Source organism: Bos javanicus, chromosome 4, assembly GCF_032452875.1.
Source record: "Bos javanicus breed banteng chromosome 4, ARS-OSU_banteng_1.0, whole genome shotgun sequence".
Taxonomy (NCBI): Eukaryota; Metazoa; Chordata; class Mammalia; order Artiodactyla; family Bovidae; genus Bos; species Bos javanicus.
Window position 1 is genome coordinate 113,428,133 of NC_083871.1, and position 19,802 is coordinate 113,447,934.

Below are 19,802 nucleotides of genomic sequence, written 5' to 3' on the forward strand. Positions count from 1 at the left end.
ACTTCCTCCAGGAATGGCATCAGGGAAGATTGCTGTCCCTTGTAGCCTGTCTCAGATGGACCACACAGAGCCCTAGACTTCACAGACACTGACTTGTTTTGGTTTGTGTTTGGCTCTTAACTTTGGACTTATTGAGTCTATTAGTAGATTTGTGCTTCCGGGATTGGTAATGGACCATTTCGTGGTCCAGTGGCCTGGAGCAAATACTGTCAAGTCCTTGCCTACTGGGCATCTGAACTTGTTGGTGCATAAGAGCAGTTAGAGGTGTCTAAGCTGCATTTCAACTAAGGCGTGAATAAAGAAACTTCTGGTTTAGCTTAAAGAAGAAAAATCTTAGTGAGGTCCTGGGAGTTTTCGCCTCTCAGAAGGGATGTGGTGTGAGAGAGGGCTGAAGTAGCCCTCCCAGGGGGGAGGTGCTCCAAGATGGATGCAGCTCAAGGAGAACTCTCTGGGGGCCAAAATTGTCTGCCCAGTAGGGGGGTGGCGGGTGTTCTCTCACTCTGAAGATACATGAGCCAAGTGCAGATGCCTGTCTGGCAAGGGTACCAAAGAGGGGGATTCCTGCTAAGTGTGGAGTGGTGGTGTTTGCTTCAATTACCTCTTTAACCCTACATTCTCTGAGTTCAGTGTTCAGTCTCTAGTAAATAAGTCTGCTCTCCTGAAGGCTGTGCCACTGTCTTAGGCTGCACAGGTCAAATTGTGGAGCTCTCTTTTTGACCAGGTGTATCTGTCCTTTATATTAGGGAAAAGAACTTTTTCTTAAAGTCCATTTGTTTCTTTGGGGTTAGGCAAAGTGAGCCTGGGGGGCTGGGGGCTGGAGAGAAGAGAACAGGGACACAGTGGGTCACTTTGTGGCTATGGTTCCAGCTTTCATAGAACGTGGATCTGAGCACCTCTGAGTTGCAGTGACTCAACCTGTAGGATTTCAGAGAAAATTCCACCTGTCTCTTTTCTCTATAGGAAAAACCAAGATGGGCTTCATGGAGGAAATGGACATGCAGAGCTCATCCAGAGAAGCTGGACTCTACCTGCCTCCTCAGAAGGAAGCCTGTCTGTCCCACTTCAGCTCAGAGAGAGGCAGCCTCCAGGGAGACTGTGCAGGAAGAAGCAGCAAACCCTCCAAACCCCGATCCATCCAGAAGTCGTGGTTTGCGCAGTTCCCGTGGTTGGTCATGAATGAGGAGCAGACGGCTCTCTTTTGCTGTGCTTGCCGGGAATACCCATCTGTCAGGGACAAGCGGTCAAGATTAATAGAAGGTTATACCGGACCATTCAAGGTGGAGACTCTCAAATACCATGCCAAGAGCAAGGCCCACGTGTTCTGTGTCAAGGCCTTGGCGGCACGGGACCCCCTCTGGGCAGCCCGTTTCCAGAGCACCCAGGAGGTGTCTGGTGATGTACTGGCCAGCCAGGGGCCCTTCTTCCCTGCAGATTATCCCATATTTTACCCCCCAGGGCCTCTGGGGGCCTGTGATAACGTAGCCCAGCTCCTGCCCAGCTCGAGAGCTGCCCTGGGGGACCCTGGAGGGAATGGAGCAATTCCTGCATTGTACCTGGATCGCATCCCTGATTTCAGGCAAACAGAAATCGTTGATGACATCCGCAGTTCCTCAGATGATAACATTTTATGTAATGACTCTGCTGAACCCTGTGGCCAGGTAATATGTTTATAATGATGGCTCAAGGGGGAGGATTCCGTGCTGACAACAATGTATATTGCATGATGATGGTGGAACAATTCCATTAGCCACAGCTGCTGCTAACATTATCACGTTACCATAAGCTGCCATGCTTCAGCTGTGCCAGGTCTTATTTTAAGTGCTTTACATGTATCAGCTCCTTTACTGACCACAACAGCCCTACTACTATTATCTCCTTTTGGCAGATAACAAAACATATTAGTGGGGCCAAATACTCTAACTTCTGACATTAAGAGAACAGCTACATTCAGAAAAGCCATCTTTATCCAGAATCTAAAATGACTACAGAACTCCAGAAATAACCCACAACCATAAAAACAGCTGCAGAGCTCTTAAATAATCAATGTAAAAGATATGTTTCAGCTTTAACTTTGGACTCATGTTTCTTCAGACTTTGTGTAATGTGTTTTTAATGCTGCACTGAAGGGGGTGGAGCAAGCGTAGTTAAACTCACCTTGTTGGGCAAGAGCTAAGATGTAGCCAGAGAACAGGGGCTCGTGGTGCTGCCCTCCTGCTGAGCCCCTGGCCGCCAGCCCAGGGCTCTCCTCCCAGCCCTGCTGCACTGATGAGACCTCCAGACTCCACTTCTCACCTCAGGCCTGTTTATCAAATGCAACAGGTTTAGTTTCTGATTCTTTGGAAAATTGCCCTGCAAGGAAGCTGTGTTAATTGAGGTCTCTGAGTAGCCAGATCCATCCCCCTTTCTCAACTCCGCCCCCCCACCATATAAGCGGGGTTTTACTACAAATCATTTTGAGCAGCCCCTTCTAGTATTCTGTTGAGAAGAGCTCAGACGTTCCTTATTCCTAACATTGTAGGTAAAGTTAGTAAGTTCGGATTTTTATGGAATCCAGAAAAGGGACAAAGCTCATTTCCCTTCATGTTCCCTCAGTGTTTAGGATTAGAAGATGATAAACAGGTCTAACCTTTTATAGCCTGAATTCCTTTAGCAGTAAAGTGTGTGTTAACCTAGTCACTGAACAGGATCATCTTTACTTGTTGTTTTACTGCTCTTTCCATCCTGATGGGGAAACTCAGCAGTGGCTCAGAGGCAGTGGCCACCTTTGCAATGGTAGATGAGTAGAAGGTGCTCTCGAGGACGGGTGCAGCCACGAGGCTCTGCGAGACCCTCTTCCTCAGTGCCCTGTCCTTTCCTTCCCAGAGAGAAGAGGAAGGGTCTTCCCTTTCTTCTAGGATCACGGTGAGATTTGTGTAGTTGTTACCTACCGACTCTGGGCCACACGTTTGCTCCTTTGACTTTGGTGGACAGCTGAATTCTTCAGAGAGCGTCTGGGCCTCTTGGCAGGCTTCCCAGGAGAAACAGGCCATGAGCAGGATCCCTGGAGCATCATGCTGGGTGTCTGATGTGAGAGGAGTACTGAGTACCTGCTACTCTTTGTTGCAGGATCCTTCTGAGGAGGGGCTGTTGGAGGAGCTCCCGGTGGTGTTTGAGGATGTGGCGGTGTATTTCACCCGGGAGGAGTGGGGCGCGCTAGACAAGTGGCAGAAGGAACTGTACAGAGACGTGATGCAGATGAACTATGAGCTGTTGGCGTCCCTGGGTAAAGATCCGAGAAGCCTCTCTATCTGTGCCATCACTGGATATGGGGACCCGCGAGGGTGGCTCCACTTGTCCTTGTCCCCTTTCTGCCCTCTCCCTGCATGTAGGCAGAGAGCGATTAGATCTTTGCATCTCAGAACTCTCCCTGCCTCGGGGTGCTGTGCTCTTTCTCCTCTTCATCCACCCGTCGTCATCCATCTTCCACCAAACACCTGCTGAGCGCCTACAGTGTGCTGGCTGAACGGGCACGAGTCAGGGCTCTGCTTCCAAGAGACAAGCAAGTGTGGGAGAGACAGGCACTTTAATAAGAAACTGGAAAATAACACAAGCTTTGTAAAAGAGGTTCAGGAAGCACCCTAGGGCCGCTGGAGACAGTGGCTTAATGTGGCCAGGCATCCGAGGGAGGGGTAAGGACAGGCTTTACAGAGAATGAAGTGCTTTAATTGCGCTGAAAACCAGGCGCAGAAGGAGGACAGGCTTCCAGACATGACAGAGCTGGGGATGGCGGGAGCGGAGGCAGGGAGGCGAGAAAGGGTGTCCGGCTGGACTCCTGGATTCCTACCTCTGCTTTGGCCAGTGCTGCTTCATCCCGGGGCCAGCGGGGTGGGCAGGGCCGGCCCGGGTGTCCCTGGGCTATAGGCCCCAGAGCATGATCCGCACGCGCTGCTGCCACCTTCCTGGAACAGCCTCCTCTCTTGCATTTGCTCCTTGTTCTTCTCTTTGCCTCCTTTATCCATCAGGCAGCCCAGATTTTCACGTGGCATGAAAAAGACAACTCTTCATCTTAAACGCTGTTGTTATTATTACTAGCCTATATTGTAACAAAAGCCTTGCAGAACAGGCTGCTGTACCTAACTTAGGAATTCCACCAGCGACCTGGGTCATGACTTCTACAGAATAAGGAATCCGAGTATTTGTGGCTTACCTGGTGTCACGTTGCCGGCTCACAGCGCCCTTTCCTGGGCACCTGAGTATTTTCTGTACATCCTTGACCAATATACAACTTCTTATCATTGTTCACAGTTTTAAATGGCTCCTCAAATGTTGAGAAAGGATGTGAAAAATTGTTTCTTTCATGAGGACAGAGGTATTGTACTCGTGTCCTGGGCCAAGGCCTTTGAAGCACACCTTCAAAGAACATTACTACCATCCACAGTGTCTGAGAGAGCCAGTGAGCGAGGGGGAGACGGGTTTGTAAGAAACCAGTCTCACAGGAAGTTGGTTTTTCCTGTGAAGGAATGAGCAGCAGTGGTGCCCTCTGCCCTCTGGGCCCCTGCGGAAAGTCATGGGGAAGACGGGTGACCGGTGGTACAGCAGTGTGTTTCCCATGGCGTGGGCCTGACTTGGGTTGTTGAGCTGGACCATGTCATCTAAGCATTTTTTATCCTTTTCTTTTTAACTTCTATATGTTCGGAAGTGGGGAAATCTTCAGTAAGTAGGCCTCTCCTCCGGGAGAACTGAGGTGCAGAAAGGGGCTACTGCCCTGGGGTGAGGCTGGGGTTGGCTTGGGTCCTGGGTCTCTGTGGTCCGGTGGGCCTCAGACTGCATCGCAGCACATTTGCGCTGTCGATTTCCTTGTGCTCTTTTCATTCGAGGAAACCCAGCTAGTTCTGTAGTTTTTCTTGTTAGGACTTACAACTAGTAGATTTGTTCTTTTAGATTTTATTATTATGGTACCTGTTTTTTAAAAAGACAGTCTCAATTTGATGCAGTCAGATTTAATGTTAATCTGTCAGTTGTGCAGCAGTTAAACTGTTGTCGACTAAAGCTTTTCAGCTGGTATTTTCCAGGTCAGGTTCAGCCTCCATGGCCCCACCAGTTGTCTTATCAATAGGACTGAACTTGTAGAGGGCAGTCACTTGATTATGGAGAAAAGAAGAGGTTTGTGCTTTGATTTTAGTGCTTTCCTCTGCCAACCTTTACTTTTGTGGACTTGCTCATTTAGGACTGTTTATCACTATGTAGAGTTCCAGCTGTTCTTTTATTTCAGTATTTTAAATTCTGGTTTCAAACTTTGGCCATATTTGGTGATATCTCTTGTTCCCCCCACCCCCCAAAAAAGAAAATTCAGTTACATTTCACTGTTAAGAAATTAATAGTTGTCATTACAGAAACAGACAAGCCAATACAGGCACTATGTGGTAACCCTTGTTTTTACTAGTAAAGGTGTCATCGTATGCGGAGTAGCAGGTCACTCACTTCAGGTGTGCAGTGCCTTTTCTACAGGTGAGCTCATCAGTGACAGCTGGACCTCACAGCTGGGAGAAGAAGTCAGGTCACCAAGTGGAAAGAAAACTGAGTGGGAGAGCCCTCAGTGACATGAGTGGGAGTTAGAGTGGCTTATGTGTTGCTTGGGAGGCTAGCTGCTACACGGTGAGCCGTATCTGGCCTCCTGGTGGGGCCCTGCTGAGCTAGAGAGAAAGAAGCAGTGCCAGGAGCCAGAGGGGCTGTCTCTAAACCGGTGCGGGAGCCAGCCTGCCAACCCTGGGGTCAGAGTAGCCTGAAAGGGTCAGAATCTGTCTTTGCAAGCCAGGCCATTTTTCTGGACTTCGTGTGTGTGTGTGTGTGTGTGTGTGTGTGTGTATCAACATGCACATGTGTGCACGTGATATATTTATATCTCTTCAGTCACTTTTCCATTATTAAGACATGGAGAATCTGTTTGCAAATTCCCTCTGTTTCACTTGTTCTGAAGAGATCAAAAAGAAAAGGTTTTTTAGCACCATTTCAGCCATAGTTTCAAAGAGCTGTGCCTGGGGTTCAGCACTTCTGGGGCCACTGCTGCAGGCAGTCAGAGGTGACCGATCCTCAAGGGAGCATAACTGAGGCAAACATTTTCAGGGATATTCAGTCTCATGTACGATTTCAGTTAGTCTTTAAAAATATTGCTTCATAATTATGTTTTTTAAAGACCTTTATTTATCTATTTGATTTTTTGGCTGTGCTGGGTCTTTGTTGTGGTGGGCGGGCTTCGCACTGTGGTGGCTTCTCATTGTGGAGCACAGCCTCTAGGCGCGCAGGCTCAGTAGTCGTGGCTCACCAACTTAGTTGCTCTTCAGCATGTGGAATCTTCCTGGACCAGGGATTGAACCCGGGTCCCCTGTATTGCAAGGCGGATCCTTAACCACTGGACCACCAAGGAAGCCCAATAATTATATATATTTTTAATCGAAATAATTCTCATATAACAAAAAAATGACAGTTCCTGTCCCACCAATCTCTATCACTGAGTCCTCCTCACCAAAAATTTTTAGCTGTTTTTTCCAGTAACTGGTTTCATTATGCCTAAGAAACACACATATATAGACATTGTTTTTAAAAGCACAAACTTCAGCAGGATGCATTTCTAAAACAGCTTCAATTCTTTTCCATCACCACTTGCTTGGGTCACCTCTTTGGGGATTTTCTTTTTTACCCTTTGCATTGTTAAAAGAAAATTAAGAGAGCTTTCCTGATAGGAATATTTTATTGAGGAAGAAACAAACTGTTCATGAACTGGGAGACTTCACACCCAAAGTGGTTAAAAGTTTGGCTCTCAGCAGGTAATGCTCGGTTTATAAAATGTGAATTAAGGAGTATTTTTTTTATTGTGATTATATTCTCTCTAGGGTAGTAGCACTGTTTACTTTTTCTTGTGTGTAGCTAATTGTCTCAGAAGCTGTATAGTCACTCTGACATGAAAGAAACTTAAATCTTGTTTAAAACCAGAGTCAGCATTTTGAGGAAATTAGGACAGTTTAAGATTTGGTTATGTGGTTATGAGTGTTTGGTCCAGGGGTTTATTCAAAAGGTGGCCCCTGGGACTTCCCTGGTGGTCTAGTGGTTAAGACTCTGCCCTACCACTGCAGGGGACATAGGTTCAATCCCTGGTCAGGGAACTAAGATCCCGCATGCTGAGGCCAAAAATAAAAGCAAATTGTGGCCTCCATTTTGGCTTTCTTATAGGGTGAAACCTTGAGTGGGGCCCATGACTTGTCACACTCAGGTAACAGATAGGCCTCCAATCACTTTTTAGTCACATTTGTGTTTTCTAATTTTAATTAATAAAATGACCAATACTGTACTCTTCAAAACTGGCCTGATTAGGAGGAGAACTCTGGGAAGAGCACCAAGAATCTGTTTCCTTACCTGGACAACAGTTGCACTGGTAGAATCTGTCTGGTGTAGCTATTTTGGAACTCTGAAATCTGTCGGAGGCTTTCAGCTTACAGGGGAAGAGTTGGAAAGTAAATTGTGGTTAAGTTTTGTCAATTTCAGCTCTTAGCACAGTAGCAGCTGCCCATCTCTCTCTCCTATCACAGTGCAAGCGGCTGTACTGTATGACTAGAGCAGGTTGAACAGAGTTGGCAGGAATTGGGGTGGGCCAAAAGGGCACTGTCCTCTAAATATCAGTCAGGGGTCAGTGCTCTGATCACTGACTGCTGCTTCTCATCACAGAGGTGCAGACCAAGAAGTAAGCAGCCAGTGTTGTATACCTCCCCTATTGCTGCAGATTCTTCCCCCTCCTCTTTTTCTCTTTTTCCTTTTTTGGAAACCAGACATTAGAGACTAGGACATTCAAAACCATATAGGAGGAAAACTAAGACAGTGAATTTGCATGACTAGGGAAGGACTCGAAAAGACCTGAGAGGACTTTAAGTTTACACCTCAGGCTGATATTTGGCACAGAGATAGCCTATAATGATTAAAAAATTAAAAAATAATAATAATGGTAACCCAAATCAATAAAAACAGCAAACCTTGGGGACAGGGGAGAATCTTGATTTCCAGAGTTATCACATTATTAGATTCAAATGTCCAGTGTTCAACAAAAAAATCACAAGGCACACAAAGAAATAGGACAGTACGACCCATTCAGAGGCAAAAATTAAACAAAAACTGTCCCTGAAAAAGACCTGATGGCAGGTATACTAAATAAATACTTTAAAACAACTGTCTTAAACATGCTCAGAGAACTTTAGGGAGATGTGGAGAAAGTCAAGACAGAAATGTATGAATAAAATGGAAATATCAATAGAGAGAAAACCAAAGAAGTATCCAAAAAGAAGATTGAGAGCTGAAAACTACAACTGAAATGAAAAATTAACTAGAGGAATACAAAAACAGATTTGAGCAGGGAAAATAAAGAATCGGCAAGCTTGAGGATAGGACAATGGAAATTATGGAGCACCTGAAACAAAAAAGTCAAAGAAAAATGAACAGAGCCCAAGGGACATGTAGGAAACCATCAAGTGGACCAACATGCACATTGTTGGAGTCCCAGAAGGAAAAGAGAGAGAGAAAAGGAAAGAAAGAATGACTAAAATCTCCTCAGATTTGATCAGAGACATGGTGGCTCACACTGGAAAGAATCTGCCCGCAGGGTGGGAGACCTGGGTTCGATCCTTGGGTCAGGAAGATCCCCTGAAGAAGGGAAAGGCAACCTACTCCAGTATCCTTGCCTGGAGAATCCCATGGACAGAGGGGCCTAGTGGGCTACTGTCTGTGGGGCTGCAAAGAGTTGTACAGGACTGAGCGACCTACACTTTCACTTTCACTTCATGAATACAAATATCCAAGAAGCTCAGTAGACTTCAGGTAAGATGAACTCATACCCACACTGAGATACACTGTAGTCCAACTTTCAAAAACAAAGAGAACCTTGAAAGCAGCAAGAGAGAAGTGAATCATCTCATACAAGGGACCTCAATAAGATTATAAACAGATTTAACTTCCAGAGGCCAGAAGGCAGTGGGCAGATATATTCAAAGTGCTAAATGAAAAAAAAAAGTCAACCGAGTCCCATATCTGGCAAAACTGTCCTTCAAAGGTCAGGGTGGAATTAAGAGATGTCAAGCTAAACAAAAATTGAGGGCGCTCCTTACCACTAGTTGTTCCTTGCAAGTAACACTCAAGGGAGGTGTGCAAGGTGAAAGGAAAGGACACTAGACAGTAACTTGAAAGCTTATGGAGAAATGAAGATCTCAATCAAGGTAAATACATGGGCAGTTATAAAAGCTGGTGTTATCGTAACAGTGGTTGGTAACTGTACCTTTTGTTTCCTGATGATTTGAGAGACTGGTACATTTAAAGGAAAAAAAAAAACAATTATTAATCTATAAGCTAGTATTTTCTAACTTTTGCAATTCCATATCTTATTTTCTACATAATTTAATACATTTAAAAGAATTACTAGTTTATATTTTGGGACACATGTATATAAAGATGTAATTTTGTGACATCAATGATGGAAAGAGATGGGGAAAGTTGTAAAGGAGCAGTTTTTGTATACTATTGAAGTTAAGCTAAATTGAAATTAAGAGTGTTGGTACTTTAGGATGTTAAATCTAATTGCCATGTTTGTTGTTGTATAGTCACTAAGTCATGTCTGACTCTGTGATCCCATGGACTGTGGCCTGCTAGGCTCCTCTGCCTGTGGGATTTTCCCGGCAGGAATACTGGAATAGGTTACCATCTTCTTCTCCAGGGGATCGTCCCTACCCAGGGATTGAATCCCTTTCTTTTGCGTTGGCAGGCTGATTCTTTACCACTGAGCCACCTGGGAATTCCTAAATGTAATTCCCATGTAACCAGAAAGAAAATAGCTATAGAATATACACAAAAGGGAATTAGAAAGGAATTTAAATGTTTTCACTACAAAAATAAACTAAACACAAAAGAAGACGGTGATGATGGAAATGAAGGGCAAAAGCCTAAGGCATATGGAAAACAAATAGCAAAATGACAGTCATAAGTCCCTTCTTATCAGTAATTATTTTAATTGTAAATGGGTTAAACACTCCAATCAAAAAACATTGTCAGAACAGATAAAAACACATGATCCAACTTTTTGCTGTCCATAGGAAACTAATTTTGTACCCAAAGACACAAATAGATTAAAAGTGAAAGCATGGAAAACAATATTCCATGCAAATAATCAAAAGAGAGCAAGAGTTGGCTATACAAGTATCAGAAAAAATAGACTTTAAATCAAAAAAATGTATAAGAGACACAGATATTATATATTTATAAAAGTTTCAATATAGAAAGAAGATATAAAATTATATATATAAACCTAATGACAGACTCTCAAAATTTGTGAAGCAAAAACTGCTCGAGTTGAAGGAAGTAAACAGTTCTATGATAATAGTTACAGACTTCAGTATCCCAGTCACAATAATGAGTAGAAAAACCAAAAAGAAGATAAAGAAATAGAGTACTTAGACAATAACCAACTAGATCTAATAGATATCTACTAGATACAGCACTCTAACAAAAAGTAGCAGTATTCACATTCTTCGCGTATGCACGTGAGGCATTAGATTATGTTTGGTGACAAATTAAGCCTCAATAGATTAAAAAAAATAGATATTAAACAGTATTTCTCCAAATATAATGGGATGAGGTTAGAAATCAATAACAAAGAAAACTGGAAAATTCACAAAATTGTGGAAATTAAGCAACTTTAAACAACCAATGGATTAAGGAAGAAAATCACAAGAGAAATTAGAAGATACTTAAAGATGAGTGAAAACAAAAACAACATATCATTTTGATGTGGGACAGAATAAGTGGTGCTAAGGGGGATATTTATAGCTATAAATGCTTCCATTAAAAACAAGAGAGATCTTAAATCAACAACCTAACTTTACAACTTAAGGAACTAGGAAAAGAAGAATAAACTAGACCCAAAGCTGACAGAGGGAAGCAAATGATAAGGGTTAGAGCAGAGATAAATAGACAATAGAAAAACAATAGAGAAAAATCAGTGGAACCAAATGTTGAAAAGATCAACAAAATTGACAAACCTTTACCTACATAGACCAAGAGGCACAAGCAACAGAGAAAAAAATAGACAAGTTGGGCTTTACGAAAACTGTAAAATTTTGTGCATCAAAGGACATATAACCCAGGGATTGTCTAGTGGTCCAGTGGTTAAGACTTTGTGCTCTCACTTTAGAGCTGGGTTCAATCCCTGGTTGGGGAACTAAGATCCCACAAGCCATGTGGCATGGCCAGAAAAAGAAAAAAAAAAAAACAACACATAAACCTAATACAAAGTCAGCACACACAATGGGAGAAAATATTAGCAAACCATATATCAGATAAGGGGTTAATACCAGACTATACAGAGACCTCCTAAAACTCAACAGCAATAAACCTGATTAAAAATGGATACAGGACTTGAATAGGCATTTCTTCAAAGAAGATGTACAAATGACCAGTAAACACATGAAAAGATAATATCACTCATCATTAGGGAAACATAGATCAATGCTACAATGAGATACCACCTCACACCCATTAGGATGGCTACTATCAAAAAAAATGGAAAACAAGTACTGATGAAGTTGTGAAGAAATTAGAATCTTTATGCCTTGTTGGTGGGAATATACAATGGTACTGTCACTCTGGGAAAGAATATGGCAGTTCCTCAAAGAGCTAAAGAGAGAATTATCATGTGTGTATGTGTCAGTTGCTCAGTTGTGTCTGACTCTGTGACCCCATGGATTGTAGCCCACCAGGCTCCTCTGTCCAAGGGATTCACCAGGCAAGAGTACTGGAGTGGGTTGCCATTTCCTTCTCCAAGAATTATCCTACGACCCAGCAATTCTACTTCTGGGTATATATCCAAAATAATTGAAAGCAAGGTTTAAACAGAATAGCAGCAATATTTTCAGAATATTCTGAAAACAGAATAGCAGCATTATTCACAATAGCTAAAGTGTGGAAGGAACCCAAATGTCCCTGGATGGATGAATGGATGAGCAAATGTAACCTATACATACAATGGAATATTATTCAGCCTTGAAATGGAAGGAAATTCTGACACATGTCAAAACATCGATGAACCTTGAGGACATTATGCTAGGTGAAATAAGCCAGTCACAAAATGATAAAAACTATGATTCTGTTTACAGTAAATAATCTGAAAAAGTACTTAGAATGGTCAAATTCAGAGAGACAGGGACTTAACTGGTGGTCCAGTGGTTAAGAATCTACTGTCCAATTTAAGTGATGCCGGTGTGATGCCTGGTCAGGGATCTTAAGATTCCACCTGCCTTGGTGCAGCTAGGCCAGTTTATGTCTTCAGTTTTTTCTAGGCCTGGGTTCCTGAGTAGTCCCACAACTCCAGGAAATGCAGGTCATACGTCATTCCCATTAGGCAGAGGAAAGAAGCCACCCCACTCTACCCTTTCCCATGGTAGTGTGGGGGACTCAACAGTACACCCAACAGCTCTTTCCAGAAACATCTCTAATATCCAACTCCCTGACATCTTCACGTCCAGTGTTCTGACTCCCTCTTGGTGGTGGAGCTTTGGGTTACAGCCCAGTGTTTCAGCCATTCTTTCCAAGTAGGGCTCCGGTGGTCTAGCTTTGGAATGGGGAAAGAGTTGGCTCCTATTTTGAGGGGGCCTTTAAAACAGGCAGACAGAACCACACTTTAATATCCTGTTGCATATATTTATTGCTATTCCTGATTTATTGATTTTAGATATTATCTATTGATTCCTACTGTGGAGGATGAAGATATGGCCCTCTTACATCACCCCAGACCCCCACTTCTCTTCCTTCCATCCTCTCAGAACAGGTATATCATACTTTTTTGGTTAATTCAATGTGAATTATTTGCCTAATTATGTATTATTTACTTTTAATCAAAGTGACATATGATGATGTTTCCTCTGCTGTAAGATCCCCCCCCCCCCCCCCCGCCGGAATTGAATTTTTTCTTATTTTTTATTTTTTTAGTTTTCTGTGCTATCACCACTTCTTCTCAAGTTCTCCCTGGAATTATACAGCTCCTCAAAGAATTTCTTCCACATGATTGAACATCCTGTGACTTATCTCACTTTTTTTCTGGAGATGTCTATCACTGAGTCTTCCGTCCCTCTGCTCTGCCTAAGCTAGTTATTCTTTAGGTCTGCTGCCTATCTGTGGCCTTGGACTTTCTTTTGTCTCTCTCCTATTTCCCAGATCTGTTGTTTCTTTTAGGTTTACGTCTTCATTTTATTGGAGCACATCCTTCAGTAACTTTCTAAGAAAGGGTTCATGGGAGGAAATATTTTAGAGTCTGTATGTCTAAAAATGCCCTTATTCTGCTCTCACAATTGATAACTTAGTTTGGGTATAGAGTTCCAGGTTGGAGATGATTATCTTCAGAATTTTGAAAGCACTGCTTTTAGGTTTTACAGGTCCTGTTGAGAAGTCTAATTATATTTTTATTCCTAAATCTTTGAACACTGCCTGTTTTTCCACTCTTAAAGGTTTTAAGATCTGTCCCAGTGTTTTGAAGTACTTAGTGCTTAATGATATAAATGTTTTTTCATCATCTTTTGTTCTAGGTATCTGGTGCTTCCCTTCCATGTGGAAACATACTTTCCAGTTTGAGGAAACATTTTTGTATTATTTCTTCCTTCCTATTTTGTCTTTCTCCCAAGTCCTATTAGTTAGATATTAGACTTTCTAAATCGAGTCCCTGGTTTTGTTTTACTTTTTACTTTTTTTCCTGTTTTCTGCTTCTGTGTTTTTTCTTCGACTTTCCTAGAGATTTCCTCCATTTTATTTTCTAACAATTCTATTTAATTTTTAAAAATTTCTTCTATCATATTTTTAATCTCAGAGTCTTCATTGCTCTTTTCATGGATAACTATTATGACTTTTCTTGGTGGGAATATTCTCCTTTTTAGGGGAGGGATTGAAATTTTGTTTTGCTTCTGTCTCTAGTTCCTTCCATTCTTTTTCCTTCTTGTTTCATGTTCACAGTTTGTCTTGAATAAATATCTTTAGGTTCATTCATATTTAAGAATAAAGCCTTAAAAACTGACTGGAATCTCTGTGTGCATGGCTGGGACTCAAGGGGTAGGTTATGAAAGGTTGCTGCTAAGCCGTGAAAGACGCTGGATTCTTGGCCTCTGGAGGAGAGGATTTCAGTCCAGGGCCAGTGATGAGGCTTAATTGCTCAGAGCTTTTGTGTAATAAAGTTTTATTAAAGTATAAAAGAGATAGAGAAAGCTTCTGACATGGACATCAGAAGGGAGCAGAAAGAGTGCCCACCTGCTAGTCTTTTGCAAGTTGTTTTATGTCTGTTAGAAAGCTATTAATCAGATAAGAGAGACACTTCAAGGCTGAGGGAGTTTCACCAGGCCCCTCTTCCACAATATGCATTTTTGAGATAGGATGGCCCCCAGCCATAAAACAATTGATATGAAATCAGCCCAAGGTTTGAGAAAAGAAAAAAAGTTAGGTGGAACCATTTTGAAGAAAGGCAAATTCCAAAGCCAATACATAGTTTCATTAACATAGCTTAAGAAAAATATTTCCATAAGAAAAATGCATTGGTTAGCTCAAGGTTTGAGAAAAGTTAAGTTCAGGTGGGACCAGGTGTCGTCATGGCAACACAGAATTTTAAGAAAGATCGCCTTTTAATTTTGTATAGAGAAGGAAAAAAATCTGACCCTTGTAGTTTGTTTCCTCCTGCCGCTTAAGGGAGAGATAAGAAATGTCTGACACTTGCAGCCTATTTCCTCCATTTGGAGACCCCTGGCCTTCCTGCCTGTTAACCTCTCAGTTACATTCACTGTAGGGTGACCATCTGTGAACCTGGATGTTTCACTGAAACACCTTCCAAAGGCTGGATCCGTAGGTATTTTGGTGAGGGGGGCTGGGGAGGGGCAGGTCTGTTTCTCTAAAGAAAACTTGTGGTCTCCTGCATGGCTGTATGCCAGGCTGGTGTTTCTGAGCCCTGGAATACAACTTCTGGTCTGTAGGCTGTCTTCATCTATTTGCATTGCAGTGGTTTTCCTTCATCTTTCACTCACCCCACCATCCCAGGGCCTAGAACCTTTCTGGTTAAGTTTTTCTGTGGACTAATCTCTCTTCTCCCCGAGGGAGGGTGGTGGTATTTTCCGGTTTCCTGGACTAGGTGAGAGGAGCTGGACTTGAACAGGTCTCTTCTTGGCCACCACCTTTTGCTGTGCCTGGTGCCTCCAGGTCCTGGCTCTTGTGGGGACTCTGAGGTCAGCCTCACTTTTTTCTCCTTGTTATCCCCTCTGCTGGTGTTTGGTGTTCAGCTCTGTCAGTTCTTCTCTTTTATCTCCTTTCCTTCTAAAGATGCATTAACATTTCTAGTGCAGTGTCTCTCTTGGGCTTATGCTTCTTTTTACTGCTATTATTCATTTGCCCTCATTTAAGAGATGTTTTAAGAAGGATATGTGTTCAGTCTACCACAGATTAATAATCTATTATATTTTCATTAGTAATAATATGTGGGTACACACACACACACATGAACATATAAATATATCCCAATGATCTGAAGATGAATAGTGAAAATAGTCTCCCTTTACCTTGTTTTTCAGTCCCTCAACAGAAATGCCCACAGTTACCAGTTGCTTGCATATGTCTTTCCAAAAAAGTTTATACACCCATTCACATTGATACATAAAAAGCATGTAAGTAGAGATGATGGATTTTATTTTAAATCAAGAGAGAAATTTTTTCACATACCCCTGAAGACTATTTATGTTTTCAGTAAAGGGCAGTACTTAACCCAAAGACATGAATCTCTTTGAGGCGGATTTCAGGGCCCACTGCTGGTGTAGACACAGCGTTAGGGGCCTTTCAAGTGCCCCGTGTAGTAGCCACCTGCACCAAGGCCAGCCATGGGTGTCTCTGAGAAGCACGTACAGGGGACAGTTGTTGGTGACCCTCTCCCACTTCTTGTGTGACTTTATCTTCCCTGTCTTCTTTACTTTTGGCCTCTGTATTTCTTCCTGTTTTCACCCTTTCCCCTCTAGATGTATGTAGCTGACTCATGGCTTCCATGTCTGGCCCATGGAGCTAAGGGATACCCCTAATCTGGCTGCCTTTTTTGGGTTTTAAGAATCAATTGGAACCCTAGACAGGTATGCTTTCATCGCACCCCTAGTTGAATAGATTTTATCAGGAAATACACCCGAGGCCTCCCCAGGTCTTTTGCGTGGGTTGCTTGACTTGATAGTCCAGGGCCGTGACGTCACTATGACTCTTTGTCCCTGAAACAGGGCCTGCTGCTGCCAAACCAGACCTGATCTCAAAACTGGAGCGGAGAGCTGCACCCTGGATCAGGGACCCACATGGGCCAAAGTTGGGGAAAGGCCGTCCTCCTCCAGGTGGGTCTTGATCTGCCAAGCACTTGAATTGTCTGTCCAGGGGCCAGGCAGCTACAGGACGTCACACAGTGTCAGTTCAGCCACACTCGTGTGGCTCTATTGTCCACGGGGCCCTATGTTAGGCCCTGGGTAGAAAAACATGAATATGAAACTAACCCTGCCTTCAGAGCATAGAATAGTCTGAGAAACTGGGACTGTTTGGGAAAAGTAAGGAGCTTCGATGAGTGGAGGTGAAACCAGGATGGTGTGGTAGAGCTGATGGGGGAGATACGTGGTGGACACTGGTCACGAGGAGCCATGTGACCCACAGGCCGTGAGCCTCGCCTCCCTCTCCCTGCTCCTCTGTGTTTAGCGTCAACACTGCTGGTCTGTGGGAGTTAGCAGGTCTGCATATGTCCGTCAGTAACTTATTGGCCCCTAGCTATTGTGTTGGAGAAGGCAATGGAACCCCACTCCAGTACTCTTGCCTGGAAAATCCCATGGACGGAGGAGCCTGGTAGGCTGCAGTCCATGGGGTCGCTAAGAGTCGGACACGACTGAGCGACTTCACTTTCACTTTTCACTTTCATGCATTGGAGAAGGAAATGGCAACCCACTCCAGTGTTCTTGCCTGGAGAATCCCAGGGATGGCAGAGCCTGGTGGGCTGCCGTCTATGTGGTCACATAGAGTCGGACACGACTGAAGTGACTTAGCAGCAGCAGCTACTGTGTAAACCTCCATGCCCCCTTTGTTTCTCAGGCTAATAAGAAGACTTATGGATGTTTGCCCTCATTTCTTTATGGTGCCTCGAAAGAGGATTAAGACCATCCAACAGCATCTACGGCCAAGGTGGTTAATTAAGCTTATGAGCATCTGATGTCACGTGATCCCAGGGTAGCTGTGTGGGTAGAGAAGGGGCGGCTGGCTGAAGCAACCATGAGGATTAGCACATAACCCGTGGGGAGCCAGACTGGCTTTCAGAGAAAATAATGGGAAAGGGTTTCAAGAGAAGCCACTCCTGGGAAGATCCCCTGGAGAAGGGGACAGCTACCCACTCCAGTATTCTGGCCTGGAGAATTCCATGGACTGTATAGTCCATGGGGTTGCAAAGAGTCCAACACGACTGAGCAACGTTTCACTTTTCACTTTCTGATTTCTAGAAAGGTGGAGCCCATCCATCTTCTCTGCTTTGCATAAGGGGTACTTACTGAATTGGGGTGTCTTAGCTGATAGGAGGCTGCAGAGTCCTGGGCAGCAAAACCAAGCACAGTCTGATTTGCCCCAAAGGGAAAAAGAAGACGGTGGCCGTTAGAGAGGCGCACATACAGGCTTCGGCTGTAGAGTCCTCGTGGCTTCCAGTTCCTTCTGTGGAGACGTGTACCTCCTACTGCAGGCCCCGCCTTTGTGAACTGGAGGCAGATGGACAGGCGAAAATCAAGAGGACTTACAGACCCCGCTCAATTCAGAGGTCGTGGTTTGGGCAGTTCCCGTGGTTAGTGATGGACCCCAAAGAGACCAAGCTTTTCTGCTCAGCTTGCAAAGAAAGGCCTAGTCTCCATGACAGATCATCCCGGCTGGTCCGCGGCTACACAGGCCCTTTCAAAGTGGAGACTTTAAAGTACCACGAAGTCAGCAAAGCACACAAGCTCTGTGTCAACACCGTGGAAGTCAGGGAGGACACCCCACAGGCCGCCGCAGTCCCCGAGATCTCCAGTGACCTGATGGCCAACATGGAGCACTTTTTCCACGCCGCCTACTCAATCGCGTACCACTCAAGGCCCCTGAACGACTTCGAGAAGATCCTGCAGCTCCTCCAGAGCACGGGGACCATGATTTTGGGCAAGTACCGAAACCGTACCGCCTGCACGCAGTTCATCAAGCACATCTCCGAGACTCTGAAGAAGGAGATCTTGGAGGACGTGCGCAACTCCCCGTGCCTGAGCGTGCTGCTAGACGGCGCCACGGACGCCTCCGACCAGTCCTGTGTGGGCATCTACCTGCGCTATTTGAAGGGGACGGAGATGAAGGAGTCTTACCTCACGCTGGCCCCCCTCCACAGCGAGACGGCCGACGGATACTTCGAGACAATCATCTCGGCTCTGGACGAACTGGACATCCCCTTCCGGAAGCCGGGCTGGGTGGTGGGCCTGGGAACTGACGGCTCCGCCCCGCTGCGCTGCGGGGGCGGCCTGGTGGAGAAGCTCCAGGAGATCCTGCCCCAGCTGCTGCCAGTGCACTGCGTGGCCCACCGGCTCCCCCTGGCCGTGGTCGACGCCTGCGGGGGCATCGGCCTGGTCAAGAAGTGTGACCGGCACATCCGAACCGTCTTCAAGTTCTACCAGTCCTCCAACAAGAGGCTGAATGAGCTGCAGGAAGGCGCGGCTCCCCTGGAGCAGGAAATGGTCCGCCTGAAGGACCTGAATGCCGTCAGGTGGGTGGCCAGCGAGAGGCGCACGCTGAACGCGCTCACCCTGAGCTGGCCCGCCCTGGCCAGGCACCTCCAGAGCGTGGCGGACGCGGGTGGGCAGGTTGGGCACAGGGCCCAAGGCATGCTGAAGCTGATGAAGGGCTTCCATTTCCTCAAGTTCTGCCACTTCCTCTTGGACTTCCTGAGCCTCTACCGGCCTTTGTCCGAGGTATGCCAGAAGGAGATCGTGCTGATCACCGAGGTGAACGCCACGCTGGGGCGGGCCTACGTGGCACTGGAGACCCTCCGTCACCGGGCAGGCCCCAAAGAGGAAGAGTTCAATGCTGGCTTCAGGGACGGGCGGCTCCACGGCATCGTGCTGGAGAGGACTGAAACGTCAGAACAATGGTTCCAGGCAGACAGGGAGAGAGTGGTCCTGACGGGGATCGAATACCTCCAGCGCAGGTTTGACGCTGACCGTCCCCCGCAGCTCAGGAACATGGAGGTGTTTGACACCAAGGCCTGGCCAAGTGGGATGGCCCTGGCCAGTTTCGGGAATGACGACATCCTGACCCTGGCCAGGTATTTTGAGCTCTCACTCCCCCCAGGATACAGCGAGGAGGCTCTGCTGGAGGAGTGGCTGGGCCTGAAGGCCATGGCCCAGAACCTGCCCTTCTCCATGCTGTGCAAGCACGCGCTGGCCCAGCACCGCCGCTTCCCCCTGCTCAGCCGGCTCCTGGCCCTGGTGGTCTGCGTGCCTGTCTCCACCTCCTGCTGTGAGCGCGGATTCAGTGCCATGAACCGGATCAGGACCGATGAGAGGACCAAGCTCTCCAATGAGGTGATCAACATGCTTATGATGACGGCCGTGAATGGTGTGGCGGTCACAGAGTATGACCCCCAGCCGGCCATCCAGCACTGGTACCTGACCTCCTCAGGCCGGCGGTTCAGCCACGTCTACACCTGTGCCCCGGTGCCGTCCCGCTCCCACGCAAGTAAGTATGCACAGCAGAGCTCCTAG

At 45.4% G+C, this 19,802-nt stretch overlaps 2 protein-coding genes and 1 non-coding gene across 4 annotated transcripts in view; 2 read left to right on the forward strand and 1 right to left on the reverse strand.

Moving 5' to 3' along the window:
- The window catches only part of RARRES2 (retinoic acid receptor responder 2), an 86,232-nt gene that overhangs the window by 22,824 nt on the left and 43,606 nt on the right, over window positions 1–19,802 (reverse strand). The window lies entirely within an intron of this gene.
- The window catches only part of ZNF862 (zinc finger protein 862), a 32,970-nt gene that overhangs the window by 8,551 nt on the left and 4,617 nt on the right, over window positions 1–19,802 (forward strand). For both annotated transcript variants that reach the window (XM_061415110.1, XM_061415108.1), the window contains exons 4-7: window positions 961–1,658; window positions 3,106–3,262; window positions 16,287–16,394; window positions 17,662–19,776. In XM_061415110.1, coding sequence (XP_061271094.1) covers window positions 961–1,658; window positions 3,106–3,262; window positions 16,287–16,394; window positions 17,662–19,776 — 3,078 coding nt within the window. The remainder of the gene's footprint in view (window positions 1–960; window positions 1,659–3,105; window positions 3,263–16,286; window positions 16,395–17,661; window positions 19,777–19,802) is intronic.
- TRNAG-ACC (transfer RNA glycine (anticodon ACC)) lies at window positions 7,067–7,139 on the forward strand. The gene has a single exon. It is a non-coding gene; the product is annotated as a tRNA-Gly (tRNA).